Source organism: Protopterus annectens, chromosome 15.part0 (genome assembly GCF_019279795.1).
Source record: "Protopterus annectens isolate FY-2018-M chromosome 15.part0, PAN1.0, whole genome shotgun sequence".
Classification (NCBI taxonomy): Eukaryota; Metazoa; Chordata; order Ceratodontiformes; family Protopteridae; genus Protopterus; species Protopterus annectens.
Genome location: NC_056749.1, coordinates 607,654,446 through 607,676,512, shown reverse-complemented (window position 1 = coordinate 607,676,512; position 22,067 = coordinate 607,654,446). Strand labels below are relative to the sequence as shown.

The window sequence follows — 22,067 nt, the reverse complement described above, 5'->3', positions numbered from 1 at the left end:
GTAAGGTGGATGGGGAAGAGTTCTGCGTCATTATCCTCTCTAACGAGGTGGCATTTTAATGAATATAGAGCCACGTCCACCTTTACTGCCCTCGTCTAGTGCAGTGAGACCTGAATGCGTGGTAAGCATTGAAGCCTTGTACCGAAGGCATGTTCTCTATAGACTTGAATGAGATTTGCATGACAATGCATATTTCGATGCATTCCAGGGTAAGGAGTGCCTGTAGGAAGTGAAGCTTTTTGTTAATACTCCTGTCACTGAGAAGTAAAACCCTTATGATATCCAGATTCTGTTTTGTTATACTTATAGGTTTATAGATTAGTACCAGGCTAACTGCCCTTGTGGGCCATTTTAAGCCCAGAAAATTACTCCATGTGAGAATCAAAACCTGCAGCTTGTGTCTGTAAGGTAAATCCTTTAACCATTATGCCAACCTACTGGATGGTTTTAGGGACTGTCATTGTCTAAAAATGGCACTGTGGGTATGAACAAGTTATTGACCAATATACTAAAGCCTCAGGGGTAGAGAGGTGCAGATCAGCTTTATTGAAGCAGTTTAGACCATTACATCTCTTCCTAGGCTGATATATACTGAATCCCCTTACATGACACCAGAAGCTAAGCCAGTTGTTGAAATCCATAATCTTTTCTTTGTTTTGCAACATCATTCTTGCAGATGGTAAAATACTTCTCGTGGCTAGTTTCATAACTGCCTCTGAAAACATATTCCAAGAGCTCCAACATGTTTGAAACTAAAGTATTGTTAAAAAAGTGATTGTATCTGGGCGTAAATAAACATAGAATCATATTATTTTGCAGTTGACTGCTGCTATATGCCTTTCTTCTCTCTTTTCTGCACGTCTTAATACTGAAGAAGCTGTATCCATGTGTGTCTGTGTATATTTATATTTTTAAGACACACACAGTACAGTCACTGCCACACAAAAAGCATATTGTGTTCTACATCTTATTTATGGTTCTTCTTAGTTTAACATCTTTCTTATAACCTCTGAACTCACAGCTTTTATCCTTTTCTTCATATTGTCCAGTATAAGATACAATTTATATTTACTCTAAATAAAATGGAATAAACTGGTGCATTTTTTTCTGACAATGATTATGCTTTGCAAAATATATGAGGGCTTGTACCGTAAAGCAGACTTGTTATGTAGGAATTTGCTAGTAGCCGATTAAAGGCACAAGATTTAATTCCACTGGGCCACATTAAATAACACCTACACTAAGTGTATACAATCTGTATTCAAGAACATCCCTGCCACATTTTTTGTGCTTTAGTTTAAACTTTGTGGTTTCCTTTATGAATCTCCTTCAGCATTTAAAGCTGCATGAAAATCTTTAAGAAAACTAAAATTAGTTGGAAGAAGGTGTGAATTATGCTTGTGTTGTCTGTTCACTCACAAGGGTGTACACTTAGTGTAGGCTTTAATGAATCCCAAGGCTAATCTTAAATAATTACACTGTTTGATAGAATCTATTACTGCTTTTATCAGAGCTGTTTATCATCTTAAGCTACCTTTTTGACTACACCTTTTTCATCCAACAAATGCTATATAAGTTATCAGAGCTGTTTATCATCTTAAGCTACCTTTTCGACTACACCTTTTTCATCCAACAAATGCTGTATAAGTCATAAAAATGTGCAGAGTCTGTGCTGTCCTGTAGAGAATGCACATCACATATGTAATTCTGAATACAATGCTTTCAGCTATATAATGCTCTACTAATGTTCGCATGCACTTTTTAAGAAAAACAAGAAATCTTTTCCATGAAGGATGCTCAACACCAGAAAATGATTTGAATTTCATGAAATAAAAGTAATCTGACTTAATTTACATTTCTTATTTACAAAGCAAACTTCACTGCCCCCCCTTTTGTTAAGATTTGTGCATCTACTGATTTGGCGTAGTAATACATATCTCTCAACTGTCTAGATTTTCACAGTGTCCAGATTTTTGCTCATATTTTTGGTCTGTTCCTAATAAAATTTGTGGTTTTCTGGATTTTCTTGGCAAATCAGCGAGGATTGAATGCACTAAATAATGACACATATTTGAGTTTCAGACTTTATATTCTTCAGAAAATTCGTACTAACACAAAACCTTGTATTCTAGCAACTAAGTTTTTAAGAGTAAAGTTAAAATCTGTCCCTATTTTTGGGGCTTCATTCCCTCATTATTTTTATCTTTTTCCAGATTTCTTTTGCTCGGAGATTGAGAGCTATGCAGTAATACTTTAATGCCTTTGTAGATTGGATTGTCTGTTCCAGGTTTTACAAGAAGATATAAAAACAAAAGCATCACAATAAGGACACAAGGTTTATTTCCAGTAGCATTACCAGCACTTTCTTTAATACAATACAATTAACTACAACAAATTCAGAAATAATAGCTTATCTGACATTAAAGTATTATTTACAGAAATTTGTATTTTTTACAAAATTGAGTTAAATGTTGTTTTGTGTGTGTAATAATTCACCTCAGAGCTTGTACTAATCCGACAAGTGAATGTGAAGATTTGTACCATTTCATATTGTGTTGCAACATTTAAGTGGTTTTAATGAGTTTCCTCTTTGTCATCGTGTTATTTATTTAGAAAGAATGGCTGAAATGCATACATTGCTCCAACTTTCAACAAAATGAATGATCATAATTCACTAATTCCCCTCCATGCATATTTCTCACCACCATGTGGAATGCGCGCATTAATTACCTTTGGATACTGAAAGTAAGTTATTTTTAAATACGCTTTTCTACAAAACGCTTAAGTACAGCATATCTGTAACCTTTCAGCTGACACATGATCTCCGCCACTGGCTGCTTATGTAGGGAACCTTTATTCTGGCACCATACATATTAAGTATGTTGTGGCTGCAGAAAAACCTCCGTTGTACCCCTCAAGTGATTAGAGCAGCTGCTGTACCGCCATCCCAGTTGTTAGTCCCCTGAATGCTTTTCTCACCATTTGTTCATTAATGACAGATGTCCCTTGTCACCTTCTTCTCTGTCATTGTGCTAGTGATCTGAACTCCTTAACAGTCTTACTCATCCTGTCAGCGATTGTACTATGCAGCTAAACTCAACTATAACTGGTCTGTATTCAGAACCCTCAACCTTTTGTTAACCGCACTCAATAACAACGTTCCATGCTGGCCTTTCTGTCCTTCTGGTCATTAGTCAGGGAAAAAAACTACTTGCTCCCAATACCAAATCAGTTTCTTCCACCCATGCACTGTTTTAGAAAGCAGTGTTAATAGCCCCAGTTGTGTTGATTGGAATATCCTGGCCAATCAATATGTATTCTTATGTGTTACCAGCCTTTGATTCATCTGTTGTCTCAGGCTCATAACTGGACCTCATTCTCCACTAATTATGTACTGAACTGGATCTTTGGTGATTGGACATATGAATACTAACTGACCAGTTTGTCAGCACCTGATTGGCTGGTACAAATATTAACAGCAAATGCTAACAGAAGAAAGAAGAAGGCAAAAAACATTATTTTTTGTGGGGAGGATGTATCAGGCCTGTCTCTTCGTACCACCAAATTTGATTGTGTCTCTAAGTTTGCAGCAAGTTGGAGAAAACTTAAGTTTCTGACAACAGTAGCCTTGGCCAACAAAACAACCTCTCTAACATCAGAGGTAATGGTCTTCAGTTAATTGAATGTTGTATAACTAAGCATTGACGAATATATCTTTGACTAACTCCTGGCTGATGATAAAGTGCAGAATGATTATATTCAAGATTTGCACCTCTTTTGTAGAATACATTGGCTTGTTCAGCATACCATAGCAGATACCCTCTGTCGTACTATCCCTTTGTATTGCTATTGTTCCATGCCTCTTGGAACCCACCATTCCATTGTGCCACAAACAGTGTTTTGTTAATACTAGCCTTTATTATAAGGGACCCTAGTGAATCAGAATTTATCCACTAAGTTCTAACTATAAAATACTTGTGGAAAATGTCACATTCTGATGACTAAAGCATGAAGAATATACTGTTCACTATTTTCTAATGTCTTGTGCTAAATTTCAGTTTTGATGCCGCCTATGAGATTTTATTTTGACCATCTAGAATTCAGAAAAACATGCCATCAAGTTGGAAGGAAGGAACTGTAAACCCTGTAGGATTTTTCTGTTTAGGAAACATGTACAGCTGAGCATATATTCCCAGACTGTGTAATTGCCAGCATGCAGGTGTAATGTACTCTGCAGCCAGTATTCAGGGATGTAGTTATTAACTGATATGTATTCAGAGTCACTTTAGCATTTTCCACTGTGCAACATTCTGCTGTCTCTTCACAATCAAAATCATAACATTCATTTACTTATCCATATGCATCCTGCCAACACATTTTAAGCAGTTTGGTGATAGATTAATCCCAGACCAGCAACTCCCTACCCAAAGAACTTACTCCCCATATTTATTCTGGTCATTCACTCTGAATATGTCAAAGGCACTTGCCACATTTGCTGAAGTATTGGTGCCAAAACACAACTGCTAGAAGCTTAGATGGAAAACTATAAAGCGAACAGAATCTTGTGTGCCACTGCTTAAATAACTACTCTGGTATTTGCTAAAGCTGAATTCTAGGTTCCATATTTTTCCTCGTATTCATAAATAATCCATCGGTTTCTTTATCAATGTAGCATTAATTTTGAATGTGTAGAATTTACCCAAAGGGAATTGCAGTGAATCACAAAATAAGGAAATGAAAAAAAATTGATAATGCTCAACATTAATACTTACCGAATTAAAAAAAAAGTAATCTTGCAGAAGGCAGAAGCCTCTGTATCCTTCATCTGTAGGTTGTGCCCCCCACAACTCATTTCTCTAGATATGTTAATTCCAAGACTTGAAATCTGCATTTAGTTCAGTCAGTGTAATTGTAAAGTCACTTTCTCATTTAAAAAAATCCATGGTCTTTGGAAATGCTCCAAAGTTTGCAACAGGTAATGAAACATGTTTACTTGCTATTATGTTGGTATTATGTCACACAACATTCAAATTTACTGTTTCAGCATCATTTTATTAAAAATAAGATAACCTTTACTAATTTTGTGGATTTTTATGACTCTGGTAGTAGGCAGATTGTTTACCTTGTTCTTTCTAAAACTTTTGATTAAGTTCCACATCATGTGATTACTGACACTATGAAATAGATTTTAATAAATCCTTGCATAATGAATTGGGTGGCTAATTGACTTAAGAATGCAGAGTAAAGATTAACAGCTTTTTTCCCCAGAATGGTCAAAACTAACTGTTGGCATGCCACAGGGGTCAGTAGTGGGACCCATTTTGTTTAGTTTGTGTCTTCATTCATTTCAATGTCTATTCTAACTGGATATCAAAATACACTGGCTGAAAAAAATGGTCTGAATATTAATCCAGACAAGTGTGGTGTAATGTCCTGGTGTAAATACATATGGGTAATATTAAATGATCATTACTGAAAGAATATGAAGAGCTAGGTATTAGAATTGCTCCTTAAAATGTAAAACCCAAGCTCAGTAGGTAACTGAGTATTAAGTCGGTGTTAAACATGAAAGAAAGGAGGGTGATCAACAACAACATCAGGCATCTACAGGAATATTTGCAAATAACCCCCACATGCTGTTCCCAGAGCTACCCCTCTACATTTTATATATAATTCATTCTCAAACTTTATAAAATTGTTTTGTAAAACAATTTCCGTCAAGTCTTCATAGAGATTAACACAATCCTGAGTTGTGCCATTCTCAAACAAGAAATCAGTGAACCATTCTAATCCTATGTTGTGTGGTATGACAGTGTATAAATCTTTTACATCTGTTGTAATGAAAATGTATGGATCCTTATATGGTATTTGAGTAATCTTACATAAAAACTCCCAAGAGTCACGACAAACAGGATCTTCCTTAAAAATTAAACTTTTCACTTTTTTATCTAAAAACTTTGCACAAGGGTGAGCAATTGACTTATGTGCATCCCCAATCAGGTGCATTGGGTGCTGTTGAATATTTTTATGAATCTTAGGCAGTCCGAAAATCGAGGAGGTCATATGGTTGGTTACATTGAGAAAATTATACTGTTCCACAGTGACCTATTGTTCAATGCACAAATCCTCTAATTTATCCTTAATCTTTCTATACACTCCATTAATAGAAATTCTCTTATAGGTGTCTCCAGTTAATTGTTTCATCATAAGAGAATAGTCTGAGTTGTTCATGACAACAAGCCTGGCCCCCTTACTGGGCTTCATGATTCTTATTGAGAAATAATTCATGAACATTTATATAATTGGTACATCAATTTAATGGATGTAAGTACTGAATGTGTCATTATTTTCCAATTAAGAAATTAATATAGTGTGTTCTGTTGGTTTAAATTGACTATATGATGATGATGGGGGCTTGGCGGTCACATGTTTTACTTTGAAATTAAGTACCTTATAAGTAGTGAGTGAGTTTTATGTTATCTGGTGAAGTTTTTATGGAAAAATGAAAGCTCTTATTTTTTATTCATTTTATTATTTTGGTATAATAAAACTTGAGTATGAGCTTGCTTTGTGCTTGTGACCATACATGTTCTTTTAGAAAATGATTCCCTAGGGTGAGAGATATTTTATGGGGGTCGCTGTCTGCATGTTTTTTTCATTTTAGGGGGAAGTGAATATTGTCCAAGTGGCCATACAGATCGCAAACTCTGGATGCAAGGAATACATCAAAAGTCTTGGACAAACGTCAAGTGATTTCTTCAAATTATTCAGTGTAGCACTCTGGATGAACTAATTGCTGTTCGTTATGAATTTCACTTGCCACACATTCCATCCTAATGAAGCTCTTTGCTTGTTATGCTAGAACAGTACTAGAATATAATTCTATGTTCTGTTCTAATAGCAAGTGATACCTACTGATTACGGTAGTTATATAAAGAAAATTCGCCAAAAGAATTGCAGCTTATGATTCTTTTAAATACAGTGAAAGACTGAAGGTAATTGGTCTACATTCAAGCAGCTATTGGTATCTGAGAGGCAAGTTGCTTTTGGCATTCAGAGCCTTTTATGATGAAACATTCAGGGCATTAATGAATATAGGTATTCTTCAAACTAAACTCCTTTACTGGAGAGCCTGTTTCACTCTTAAAATGTGTAGATGTAGAACTTCATTAAGGGCAAAATTTATCACCAATTCTGCTGTCACACCATGGAAAAAAATCTACTTTTAACTGTAAGACAGAGTAATATGCTGAATACTTTTAAGAAATTGCTTGACACTTGTATGGCATATAGCCAACTATGTGGATATGCAGTTCTCCCTATAAGTAAGAAATCACATCGACATTGATCTCCCATGGAAAATCTGCCATCCTTGTGAATTCCTGCAGATGCCTGGTGTCATTCTTGACCTCAGTCTTTCCTTTCATGCACAACATTGGTGCAATCATCAGTGAGGTACAGTCAACTCAAAACTGTCTTTTCACCCTTGAATCAAAAAGCTCCATTAGCAAGACTGTCCTAATAACCAAACCTGAATATACCTCTATCCTTGGTCATCCTTGGAAATACCCACTGCACATTGCTACTACAAAAACTGTAAAAATGTATAAACATAAATCTGACTTCAGAATACACTACGTTTAATTCCATTAATGCTCCTTATGCCATTTTGGTTACTAAATGATCGACTTTTCTTTTTTCCCCACCTTGTTATATAAACTGCTTTACTTTAATTTTAATTACCCTACTCAAAAGCCACTACTGTTATTGTTAGTGGACATGCCAACAAAACAGAATGCACCCCCCTTATCACCATTTCAAACTCTTTACTTTTGAAAGAGCGTTAAATTAATTTGGGCAGAATATCATTCCCGTATGCATAATATATCTTCCCACTGTTCGACTTTTCAGGCAAGTATAATTAAGTTACCTTACTGACAACTTCCAGTCAGTGTTTCAGAGATGTCGGGTATCACATGCCATCATTTGAATACAAAATATGCCATCTTCAAATCAGTCTTAATCTTGTATCGAAACAAATTAATCTAGTAAAAACTAACTTTATTCCTCATTGCAAGTATCTTTTTGTCTTATGTTCAAAATATTTATATTTTTGACTATTGTTACTTAGTTTTGCAGTGTTACATAAAATACTGTTGTCATATTCTTTTAATATACATATATTTTACTTGTAGTCACAGCTGAAAAATGCCTTAGATCTTGCCCACCTACGCAGTTAATAAATGGCATGTAAGTAAGCAAAGTATCTAAAATTTCCATAAAAAATAACTTTATTCCCTTGGAGTCTTTGCCCAAATTCTCTCTTGGATTCAACCAGACTCACACCTGAGGCCAGTAAGGAGATTATGAATGCTTGTGCAGTGTCACATTGCTACCGAGGAGCGTGTCTTAACATGAACTACCCTTTGGCATCCTTATCAGCACCATGATTGATGCATTGGTAGGTGCATGCTTGCTTCCCTGCATGTGCAGTCTCTGAACAAGCAGTATACCCAGTTGCAGCATGGAGTTCTCAAAGCTCTTAACACTGCTTACTGCAGCATGCCTAGGTTGCCTCCCAACCCACTGATGGACAAGCTGATGTCAACCAGTCCCATCCACTCCTTGTGGCCCCTTTGAGTACCAGTGTCTCAAGTTTGGAACACAACAAGGGCTTTATACCAAGGGTGGAATGTATTTTCTGATGCTGTGATGTTAATACATAGTTATTCTGATATGTCACCTACATGTATTTATGGTCCTATAGTATTGAACAATGTCACCATGTCCCGTTGTTGATGTTCAGTTTGCACTTTTTCTGTAACTTTTATTATACAATTAATAGAAAAAATATGAAGTTGTGGCAATTATTTCTGCTCTACTTGTACGATTATGTATGTGCTTTCCTGCCCTTGTGGCTTATTTTACATGGGGGAAACTAGACAAATATTTAGAAAGAGATTACTGGAACATGTATGGAACTGTCACAGCGGGAATTTGCGGAGGGCTTTGACTTAACATTTCATGGAATGTCATGTGGGAAATCCTGATGTTCTGTGTTTTGCTTTGTTAGAGCATACTGCTTTTAACTAGTGATATGGTGTTCTGTCAAAACTGCAAAGAAAGTCTTTCACCTTTTGGTGTTAATTAGGAGTATAATTGGAATATATTTCTTGAATTTTGAAGAGATCATCTTGATTAATTGAATTATAGATGTTAATTAAGGGGTGCTTCTATTTTATACAGCTATTCTTTTATTTGATTGTATCCTATGTGGAAGACTGTGCTGAGATGCCAGGGAAAGAAACTGGATTTTTATGGAAGTCCTGGCAATTTTTAATACTTTTGCACTTCCTTATTTTATTTACTCAGAACATCTAGCATTTTAAAATAAACATCGCATGTGGGCTACCTAACCTTTAAATGATGAAAAATGTCACCTATTTTTTGGTGAAACACAAAATGTACTATTTTGAGGAGGTGAATGAGTATGTATAATATTACTATGAGTTTTCATGTTTATTTTAATATAGAAAAATGATAGCATAGAATATGTAATCACATGCTGTCTTGGTAGTCTGCCTTTTGCGTGATGAAGAGAAGAACTCTCTTAACAGGACATGTACTAGTTTTTTATTTAACTCACATACACTTGTTTTCTTAAGTGATAGCTTATCTTGAGATTTGTGCATTAGGCTAGCTACTTGGAATTCCTGCATAGCTGAAACTCTAACCATGAGTGCTGCTTTCTGCACATCATATAACTTTATATTACCCTGTTATTAATGAAGTTAGATTTCTTGTTAATCTGCAGCCCTATGGGAGTTGGTGGGAAACAAATCTGTATGCAGGACTTTGCTTATTCCAACATAATATGTATCAAGCCTGGCAGAAGAAGATCTCTTTGCTGAACTGTAAACAAATATTTCTTGAGCTAAAGCACTGTTTTATAAGTGGTATACTTAAGCGATGGAAATTATATATTCAGTACTGATCAGAATACTGTAGTAGCCAAGTATTCAATGAATACCCACATGCATCATCCAGCTACTTGAAACATGGAAAGTTCAGAAATGACTTAGCCCCTGCCTTCGGTACATCCAATTTACAATTCTCTCATTAAATGCATTTTATGTTTTTTTTTTTTTTTTTTTTTTTGTTGTAAAGTATATGAACATCAGGAGACAACCTAATGAATTATATATTTGATGACTAATTCAGATATCAGCATAGAAAGAGCTATGGAAGTTATGTTGATATCAATGTAGTGGTCCTTTTCATCTACAATAGAGAACTCTGCATTGACCGAGTCTAACCCAGAAATCACAACTGTCATTAAAATGCAAGAAAAATGAAATGACTGCACATGCATCCATTTACTACATTGCTACTCTGGTCTTCAGGCGGTTGTGCTCATTCGAAGAAAAAATTGAGCTAGCATGATAATGTCACTGTGTGCACAATACCACAGTGTCCTTCTACTTTCCTTATGTATGATAAAGACAACCACAACAAATGCTATATATGCAAAACTATTACACAAATCTCAGTTATGTTTGATGCCAGTTATTTCATGACACATTTTCACTTTAAACATTTGTTTTACACCACTCATTCATATTTTGATTTAATGCTAAAACATTTGTGCAAACTCATCAGTAAAAATACTTCTGAGAACTCAGGCAAACAGAAAAATGTATTTTACAGTCTCTGTTGCACACTTTCTTACAGTTAACTGCTAGTTTCAGAGTTCACAACGTCTCCATTACTGCCAAGGGCCAGGCCATTCTCTTTTGACTGGTGAAGTATTGTTGATGAAGATGGAGTTTTGCAACGATTTAAGTTTGTAATTACACGAAGCAGTTTACCCCTGTAGTGGTCTCCTGCAAGAAAGTACAAGATAGGATCGATACAGCTGTTAACACTAGCAAAAGGCCTTGTCACTTTGTAGGCTACGTTAACCATGTTCAGCTCTTTACAACTGGCGTCATACAGCCGAAAAGTATAATACAATGTCCTTGTTATATGAAAAGGCAAAAAGCAGATGGCAAATGCTGCCAGAACTATGATAATCATCTTTAGTGATTTCTTTTTTGTGGCTGTCATAGTTGAACTAGAGTGTGGTATAGAAGGCTTGCATAATTCTTTCGCCATCAGGCAATAGCAGACCACTATTACCAGAAAAGGGACACCAAACAACAGGGTCATGACAGCAGAACTATAGTATACATATTCATCAAAGTCTTCTGGTTTGGTGGTGTCATGACACAGAGTATCATTCCCTCTGCCACTTATTGTGACAAATATGAGGTTAGGAATGAGGCAGACAATAACAACAATCCAGATGACCACTGATGTAATTTTAGCATATTTTGCTTTGACCCACTTAAGGGACCAGATGGGGTGGCAGATACCAAAATAGCGGTGCACACTGATGCAGGTGAGAAAAAGGATGCTAGAATACAGATTGGTATAGAAAAGAAAACGGACAATCTTGCACAGGGCCTCTCCAAATGGCCAGTTATTACGGTTTGCATAATAGTATACTAATGTAGGCAATGACAGCACATATAGTATGTCTGAGACTGCCAGATTAAACATGTAAATTGTGTTAGGGCTCCATGGTCTGATCTTGCATGTAAACATCCATATGGCAACAGCATTTAGAACAAGGCCACAGACAAACACAAATCCATAGGAGATGGGAAGCAGCACGTATTTAAATTCCTCGTCAAAAACACAGCTCTCTTTTTCTGAATCATTAGATGCAACTTCTGTAGAAGTAAGATTCTCCCCTGATGGTAAATACGTTGTTCCCATAATATCTTAAATTGAGAATTTACCTGTAAAACAGATAACAGAATAAAAACACATTTAACTTCAGCTGAAAAAAACATAAACAACATTATCTTAAATTATTTAATTTTTAGTGCATTATGTACTATTAATGTGCTGACTTACTAGAAATTATGTTTCATTGGACCTCCAATATGCACTTCAACAGCATTACAACTTTTCAAAATATTTTCATAAATCACTGCGTTCATTTAGCAGCTGACTTGAGATACCACTTCACTTTGAAATGACTTGAAAAATATTGGCAGTCCTCAATATCAAGAGAAGATGTCTATTCATGTTGACAATGCTAGTAGATGCCTTATTTACCACTAGTGGGTCAGCATCCACAGACTGTTTACCAGCACTTCAGGCTTCTAGTCCACAAAATGCTCACTGCAAGCCCTATTGTAGATGTTCTGCCTCTATAAACCTCTGTATTCATGCATCAATTACAACAGCACCACCTATCACAGTGACTGTGGTCACAGTGTGCATTTGTTGTACAGTACTGAGATGGCATATGCTACATATGGCAAGGCTGTGTGCTGGCCATCAGGTCCCAGCCACTCCTGTGATCAGAAGCACCTGTCTGCAAATGGCTACCCCATGAAATATGTTGCCAAAGTTCCTGTTAAAGACTCAAGCTGTAGCTGATTCATGCAATAAAAATTGATCAGCAAGACCCACAACTCTGTCTTCTTACTTGTATGAGTTTGTCACACCCATTTCTGATTGTTATGTTTCTCCCATTTCCAGTATGTACAAAACTACCAATGGACTGGTTCCCTCTATTTGAAGACTGGTGATATCCTGCCTGGATGTGCTCAGTTCAGTTCTCTACCAAGCCATCTTATCTTCTCTCAGAAAGTGGAGTTTCCATCTGTTGTAAAGGATAAACTGCTTATTTCCATGCCACCTGAAGAAAGTGGGCTTAGATTCTGATTGTGTGTATAATCAAAGATCTCTCTGGTAGATTCTGATGGTGTGTATAATCATAGATCTGTCTGGTAGATTCTGATGGTGTGTATAATCACAGATCTGTCTGGTAAATTCTGATGGTGTGTATAATCATAGATCTGTCTCTATCATTCCATTTGCAAATAAGGTTTTAAGGAAGGTGGATACTTCTGGTGGTAATGGAGAACACTAACCCTCACATAACTCTATGTCCAGAGTAGTAAGCGATGTCATTGCATAAGTTGCAGTGTTTTGTGTAACCACCAGAGCAAGCACAGTAAACTGCTTTAAGCCTTTTTTTTTTTTTACTTCATTTGTATTATGCAGTACGGAATCCCAGATTCCCAAATTCCCAATTGACAGTACCACAATACATACAAATGAGTGGTTATCCAGCTTACATTATAAACCATCCCAATTAGTACTGAGATGGCAAATATTTATAACAAAATAAGTATTTTTAAAAAGAACATGAAATGTGTAATTTTTGCAGTCATCGCACCATTTGCAAACTGTCAGATATGGAAGTGAAGTTTTCTCTAGTTGTTGACAAGAGAAAATTATCTTTTTTGTATCTGTTCCATTGGTAGTGTTGTGGGGGGGTTGCTACCCAAGTTTAACCCCAATTAGTATTTTTTTAAGATGCATAGTTAGGGGGTAAAGCAGGGATGGTATCCTCCTTTGATCTCCATCTGGCAGTCGGTACAGATGGCTAAGGCTGAGAGCAGTAGCACCTGTGATACAGAGTTTGATTCCCTCACCCCTCATGTGCCGACTGTGTGACCTGCATTAAGTCACTTAACCTATGATGTTTGGGGGCAGCTGGGAATTTGGACTAGGGTCCTCAATGGTCTTCTGGACTACAAGCCTAGTAATTTTCTATGGACCTGTTAAACTGTCAGAACAATACTGTAGCAGGTGTCAAACTTTGCTACCACCATTAACATTTTAACATATGTGCAAAAAACACTGTCAAGGTATAGTGATCTCCATTATTACTCCATATTATAAAAGTTAGATATTTATGACCAATTCCAATCTTGTTTTCTGCCCAGACAGAGTGGTGATATTATGATTAGAGTCAGCCATTATCTCCAAATGATCAGAGAACTGTGCAATTATTCAGTCTCAATTCCATTAGATCTCTTCTCAGCACATAACATGGATGATAGGAGATTCTTTTCAACTGACTCAAATACTGTGACATCACAGGGGACACCCCTTGAGTTGTTTGCCTCCTACCAGTTTGAACAAGCACAAAGAATATAGTTTCAGATGTCAGTTTATCGCCTGCCTCTTTCCTCACCTAGAGTGTGCACAGGGTCCATTTGGACACCTTTTACACAGAGTATACATTTCTTCTGTGGACCCAATTTGGGGATTGGGTTTATATGATCACAGTTGTCATGCTGCTGACATGTATCTCTACCCCTCATTCCTGTGGGAATCTATCTGCCATACAGAAAAATAAAGGTCTGTTGCAGAAAGAAGAATGTTAATTATGATAAATGTAAGCACCTTATTAACATGTACCCATGATGAAAAAACTTCATCAGACTAGAGAGGATTAAATTTACATTTTAAGTAGCTTTCATTAAAACCATGTATGCCATAGTCACTTCAAACACCTTGATAAATATTTAAATGATCTACCATACAACTGCCACTAGAGAACGGGAACATTTCTGTAGACTATAACAAGTGGAAACCCTCACAGAAAAGATTATTGTAAGGCGAAAACAAGAAGATTAAAGCTGTGATCTTGGCTACCAATTACTAATTTTTCACTAAAATCTAACAATGAATGATCTTTAACACCTTTATTGAATTATCACTTAAGATATATGCAAAGATACATTTATATAAAATAAAACAAACCATATTTACATGATCCCAATTACAAACGTTATGTATCACATGTATTCTTTTGTATAACTATCATCAATCCAGCATTACATAAATTGCTCAATTCCTGCCTTCCTTGAAACCTCACTTTTCCGCAAAAACATTATTCTGCATGCATTTTTCCCATAATTTTCATTTTTTTCTTTGTAATCTGCTCCTGCTTCTTTCTAAAGACATGATTTCAGTTCTTTTATCTCTGTTACAATATTCAGTACTTCAAATACAGTTATTTTTGACTTTGAATTCCATTTTCTAGTGATTGCTTTTTTTGGCAGCCACCAAAATTAAACTTAACAAGGTCCTCCTATGCTTAGACAATTCAGATCCTGTATTCCAGTTCAAAAAATCATTTCCTTAGTTACAACCATTTGCTCACCCAATATTTCTGACAGAGTACTCGGTAGGGAATTTTTAAAGTGTGCCAATTCATTACACTCCTAAAACATATGCTCCCAGTTACCTATTTCTTCCTCATCACACCTCCAACATTTGCCATCTACCTAAGGAAAAATTATTTGGAGTCTTCTTGTGGTATGAAAGCATATTTGTAAACACTTCCAGGCAAAAATCCAAAATCTTCTAGACTTTGTTACATATTATGGAGACACACATATGTTCTCCTATTGTTTCCTTGTGAATTGCTTATCCAATCTCTCTTCCCAGTCTTTTTTAAACTCTTCTGATTGGCTCCTATAATTACCATGCAGTATTTTATATGCTGTACTAATTATTCCTTTTTTAACAGCTTATTCCTTTTTAACAGCAGTTTCTGCTCTAGATTCAACTAAAAACTCCACCACATTAGGTCTTTCATGTGGGATTCCCCTATTCCTTTCTGTTTGCCTGTACTCTGATATCAATCCCCGATTGGGATGGCAGTCTCTGGCTTGCAGTCCAAATGTCTTTTAGGCCTCTTCCCTTTCTCTCTCTCTCTCTCTCTCTCTCTAGCTAGTTTCCCAATACCTTGGTTTCTTTCTCAGTTCTCTTCAATAAATTCCAGCCCTATCTTGCCTGTTCTCTGTATCCATAATTGCAGTCATCCCTACTGGCAACATCTCCTTTCTTCATTCTCATGTTTGGCTTAGTACCTAGAATACTTTCTGCTATTTATTAATATAATATTCTGTATGGCTGTTATTCTCCTAAAGGATCTGCTTCCAAAATTCCGCTCTCTCCTTATACTTGAATTTCCCTCCTACTTTATTCATACATACATACACACATATTCCCTTTCCGCTTTGAATTATAGCTTTCTGCCTTTGTTATGTATATGGGCCTTAACTGTATAGCTGCAAAATTTCCCTTCAAATCAAGTAATCCTAAACCCCCTTGTTCTGTTGGAAGGATCAACTTATCTCACTGACTCTTGATGTCTTACACTCCCAGAAATTTCCTTCAACTCTTTATTAATTATTGTCTGCAACTTCTTCCATGCTTAATGCAGTTGCCCGTCCCTAGTGTAAATTTGATCCAAGACACTTCTTCCACTTCAGTGTCATTGTCTCATTCTACCTAATACAGAGAGAACTTTTGGGAAGGCCAACTCCCTTAGTTTCTTAAACTTGAATTATCTCATTTCTCCCTTTCCACTTTGCTAAAAAAAAGAAACTTTATTCAGCTGCTTTTACAGTATTTGTGTTTCCTCCTCCTACTCTATCACTTTATCTTAGTTTTTCTGATACTTGTTCTCTAAAGTGTTCAATTGCATCTTCTCTGCTGCATTTATTACTGCTTGTTTTTAGTCTGTATAAATTTTAAGTGTTATTCTAAGCCTCTTAGTTTTGGTTTAAGCACCTGACCTTTAGGTGTACCCCTTTGCTCTCCCTGGCCTCTCTCCCTCTGATTCTGACAAATATGGATGGACAATTTCCTACTGTTTCTCCTGGCTGCCTGGTTGATATGGGCATTCTGAGGCAGTGTAGCAACTGCCTCATGTACATGGACAACCATATACTACTACCACCTAGGAACACAATTTGCGAGAGATGCAATTACATAAAGAAATTACAGTCTATGCTGTCTCCCACACAACCCAGTATATCTGGCAGTCAGAAGGTTATCAACACAATCACTATATCTTTGACACCACCCACAACTACACAACAAACATCCAGATATGCAGAGGTTCTCAACAAAAACAAAACCAATGGAGACCTCAGAGGCAAAAACATATGAGAAATGCACAACCCTCCACACCACATACAGTGTATAGTCCACACACCAGTGTCTCACAACCACTAAGGCCTAACCATAGACCCAACATATTAGTCATAGGAGACTCCATTGTGAGACACACACATGTGCCTCTCACCAATCTGGATAAGGAAAAAGTCACGGTTAGTTGTTTGTCAGGTGCCAGAATCCACCATATCACACACGCACTCAGGTCTCTCAACAACAGGTACTGTTATGACTTTTTCATAGTCCATGTTGGCGTGAATGACTTGAGATGCATCTCCCTGGACTATATGAAGAGAGATTTGATTGAGCACTCTGAATATGTGTCCCAGGCAGGTATGGCTGTAGCCTTAAAGGAGGAGTGTCAAGATTCTGTTACTTTGCTTGTTTTGGTTAAGCTGAAAGGTCATGTGATCCTATTGTTTACATTCAGACAACTTTTAGTCTGATGGCTCATGTTACAATATCTTGGGGGAAGGGTAACGTAACACTTCAGGAAATGAAAATGGTTTCCTGTGTGTTCTTCTGTTTACAGCCCCACACCAACTGGAATATAGTGAAGTAGTGCTTAGTTATGCCACTTTTTTTTTCCTTTTTTTTTTTTTCCTTTGTATCTAAGTAGCTCTCTCTTTCACTTTGCAGGCAGATACAGCTTTGGATTTTTTTTAAAATATTTTCTGCTACATAGTTGCTTGGTTATTTTTTTAGACGGCTACAGTGGTGCAGCGGTTAGCATTGTCACCTCACAGCAAGAGGTTCTCCAGTTCAATTCTCAGCTGAAGCGACTTCTGTGCGGAGTCTGCATATCCTACCCATGGTCAAATGAACTTTAAAGACATGCAGGTAGGTGCATGCATGTGTGGGTGTGCCTTCTCTAAAGGTTGGGCACCGGGCTGGCAACTCGACACCTTAAAAATCCACTGCCAATCATTAGCGAACCGGTGATCCGCTGTGGCGAACCCTAACCAGGAAAAGCCAAAAGAAGTTGCTTGGTTGTTTTGGTGTACTGCTGATGAAAATGGATGTAGTGGATGCATTTTATGATATGGTCTTGAGCAGTGTTTGTTTGCATATTTACTATTTGTTTACTGGTAAGTGGACTGGTCTATTGACCCTTTTTAGCCATGACCTGGGCTCAAAGAGCAGACAATATATCACAGTCTTTGGTGTACACAGCAAAATTCTGAACATAATGGTAAGACTGAATGCAGATAGGGTAAGATTAAAAGATCCAGTCAGAGTGGATTGAAAAAAAAAAAGTATATATAAAATGCAAGCCAAGATACACGTAAAAATACACTGCAGCCATACTTATCATAGGAAGTCACTGGACTATTGGCCCTCAGCCACTTATAAGCCTAGCCAAGAGTTCAGTCAGCACCTGATGCCCCTGTCCAGCAAGGACACAGGTGGAACCCTAGGAATGTATTTTCTGCTTCCCATCTAGTTATCCAGATTGTGTTTAAAAAGAGCTAAAGAGGTTGATGTGGAGAGGGAGTCTATTCCACAGATGGGGGAGTCTCTGGGACACAAATCTGTCCCACCAACATGTCCTATTGATGTCACAGACCAGGCTGAGGCCGTGAATGCGGATTACTCGAGTGGAGCTTGACTTGTGGATATGCAGCAGTCCCATCGAGGCATGTTTCGAGAGTGCCTTCTATGCCAGACAGAGGTCACCTCTGAGGAGTCTGTATGAAACTGAGTAGAGGGAAAGGGCTTTTAGCCTAGCTGTGTATGGTAGATTTTTGAGGTCCTGGATTCTCCTAGTGAGGAACCTCTGTGGTCTGTCCAGCTGCTGCATGTACTTTGCAAGGTACATGCCAAATGGGGCACTGTACTCAATAATGGGCCTTATACGGGAAGAATACAGGGATGTTATGACCTCCTTGTCCCTGGATGAGATGCCCTTACGTATGAGGTGGGCCATGTAGAAAGCTTTCTGTACAATGGAAGCAACATGGCGGTCAAAAGTCAGATTGCTATCAACCTGGGTGCCTAAATCCCTCATGATTGATTGCATGCTTAGAACATTGTTATTAATGTGATAATCTGTGGGGACGTCACTCTCTCCAAAGGGAATGAGGGTGCTTTTTTTGATATTCAGCTTGAGACCATGTTTCTGGCATCAGTCATTTGTTTGGGTGAGACCCTTTTGGAGGATGTCCACATCACTAGAGGAATTGAGGACAGTGTCCAGCTTCCAGTCATCTGCAAACTTTAACTAATAAAAAACTTCCACAACCGAATGAAGTAACCAGTGTGAAAAAAAGTAAATCAAAATGAAGATAACTGCTGGATACACATGACAGACTATTTAATACAAAAATAGAAACAGATAGCAAGCGCTTTCACAACCAAAATGCCACTTCATCAGACTGCATTTAAAATCAATAACAGACTGTTTAAATAGCATGATATGGCTGAAACCAACCAATCAAATGCTGCACCCATCAAACACCTGTACTAACTGAAACTGGATCAGAACAACATCTATACTAAAAAATAATTGATAATAATGGTCAGCATTTGCACATATGACTAAAATATAATAAAAGCTATATATACATACAATGAAAAAAAAAAAAATATATATATATATATCACTGCTAATGCTTCAGGTTTCTGGATTTCAAAGCAGGTTTAAGAGAAACCCTACTATTCAGACCTGGAAATTTGTCTGCTTGAAAAAACAAAATCCACTTCTGCTCAGTGCCCTCAGTCTTGTTGTATCTCCTCTTATGCTGGTCTGAACAATTTCTAACACCAAAAATCTAAATGTGTGGCCAGTACCTTCCATCTTAACATGTAATGCCAAAGCATTACTATCTTTACAATTCTTTATATCTCTGAGATGTTCTAGAATCCTTTCTTTAAGTGAACGGTTAGTTTTACCAATATAGAATGAATAACATGATATACAATAACAGAAATAAACCATGTTCTTAGTTGTACAGTCTGCATAGAAGCTACAGTCAATTTTAAACCCTAACATGGGATGTATAAACAAAGCTCCTTTGTGAATATAAGCACATGCCATACATCTCCTGCAGGCAAAAGTGCCTAATCTATCAGATCTGGTAGATCTGAAAGTTCCATAGGACTTGTAACACAAGTGGCTTTTCAAAGTTCTGTTGTTGCGAAAAGTAAAACTGGGTGTGTCACCTATCACTCCTTCTAGTTCACTGACAGTCGATAAGATGTCCCAGTTTTTCGTAATTACATCACAAACTGTGTTGATGTTACTAGCAAAAGTAAGAGGCATTCTTACTACATACTCCATCATATTTCTATCATACGGAGCCAATGCTCCTCCTTTACTACCCAACTCAATCCGCTTATCTTTCTTAACATAAGGGGGTGCACACCTACCATGCCTCTCACTCCATGTATTTCTCATTTCATTATCGATATAATTTTCACTATATCCCCTATCTAGAAACTCACACTTGAGTGAGGCTATTGCAACTCTTAACTGATCATCATCACTATGTAAATGCATAATGCGGTAAATCTGCCCCTTTAGCACATTGCGCTTGGTATGTCTAGGGTGCATGCTCCTACTGTGTAGGAGGTGATTCTTTATTACTGGGTTCCTATAGAGCATGGTTGAGACTGAATTCATCTGATCTCTCTTCACTTTAACATCCAAGAATTCAATCTCACTCAGGGAGTATTTATAAGTGAACTTAAGAAAGGCACAAATCCCGTTGATGTAATTTAAAAAATTTAATCAAACTGACCTCTGTGCCCTGCCACAACAAAAAAATATCATTCACAAACCGCCTGTACCATACTATCAAGGTACTAAAGGCATTGTTGGAAAGGATATTAGTGGTTTTCCATTGTACCAACGACAAGTTGGCGTAGCTGTTGGCACAAGCTGTACCCATCGCTACTTCAACCTTCTGCAAATAATATTCTTCACCAAAGATGATCACGTTATTTTCAAGTATGATTTCCAGTAGGGCACATAAGAGTCTGACTTTATCTGAGGCCATATTTTTACTTAACAACAGCTCACTCACATTGTCTATACCCCAGGTGTTGGGGATAGCTGTAAACAATGATTCTATGTCAAGGGTCACAAAAAGACACTCATTCTCAATGTATTCAAGATGATCACTCAGCTCTCTCTAAAAACTACTGGTGTCTTTCAATACTGTTTCATACTGATCTAAAACTGGTTGTAGACTCTTCTCCACAAATATGGACAAGGGCTCAATAGCCCAGCCCCTACTGGACACTAATGGACGCATAGAGAGGTTAGTCAAATTCTTGTGGATTTTAGGTCATATACTATAGGTAACATACAGATTGATGCCTACTTGACAGAGTTTATCTATTATGCCCGAGTGGGGAATAGTGTTGAAGGCTTTGGCCAGGTCAAGGTAGGCGGTGTGCACTGTCTTCCCCTTGACCATGGCTTTGGTGACTGTCACAAAGAAGTCTACCAAATTTAACAGACACGACTCCCCTTGACAAACCCAAACTGTGTGGGATTGAGAGTCATAACAGTACCTGTTGTTGAGAGACTTGAGTGTGTATGTGATATGGTGGTGTCTGACCCCTGACAGACAACTAACCATGACTTTCTCCTTATCCAGCCTGGTGAGAGACACATCTGTGTGTCTCAAAATGAAGTCTCCTATGAGTAATATGTTGGGTTTATGGTTAAGCCTTAGTGGCTGTGAGACACAGGTGTGTGAACTATGTATATAATACATAAACTCCTATATGCATGTGGAAAAAATTATGTATAACATGCCACATTAAGGGGCTGAGAAAAGTTTATTAAATGTATTCTATTATTCATGATATAGCATGCTAAGTTACCTAACCATTGTCATGGTAACATTTGCTGATATATTCAGTAAAGAGATGCTGTTTAAGTGCGTCTTTGAAGCTTTTAATGGTTTTTAGATTGTTGATATCAGTAGGTAGGTGGTTCCAGCTAGCAGATTACAGTCTAGAGAAGGTGGTCTCACCTATGGCAGTTTTGAATGGAGGGGTTACTAGACATAAATTGTCCTGTGTACTTCTGAGTACATTAGGCTTGTCTTAAAATGGTAGTTTCCCTCTTGGATGGGAACAGTGACTATGTTATAGAACTTTATAAATAAGAATACTTAGAAGAAAAGTGGTCCTTTAGCAAATTAAAAAGGCACATCTGGAGGTCTTCTGATAAA

General features: G+C 37.2%; 1 protein-coding gene across 1 annotated transcript in view; it reads right to left on the bottom strand.

Annotated features, from left to right (window-relative positions):
* Positions 1–3,211: 3,211 nt before the first annotated feature.
* The window catches only part of LOC122789950 (P2Y purinoceptor 4-like), a 277,570-nt gene continuing 258,714 nt past the window's right edge, over positions 3,212–22,067 (bottom strand). The window contains exon 3 of the mRNA XM_044057447.1: positions 3,212–11,843. Within this exon, the coding sequence (XP_043913382.1) occupies positions 10,732–11,820 (1,089 nt within the window). The 5' untranslated portion in view covers positions 11,821–11,843 and the 3' untranslated portion in view covers positions 3,212–10,731. The remainder of the gene's footprint in view (positions 11,844–22,067) is intronic.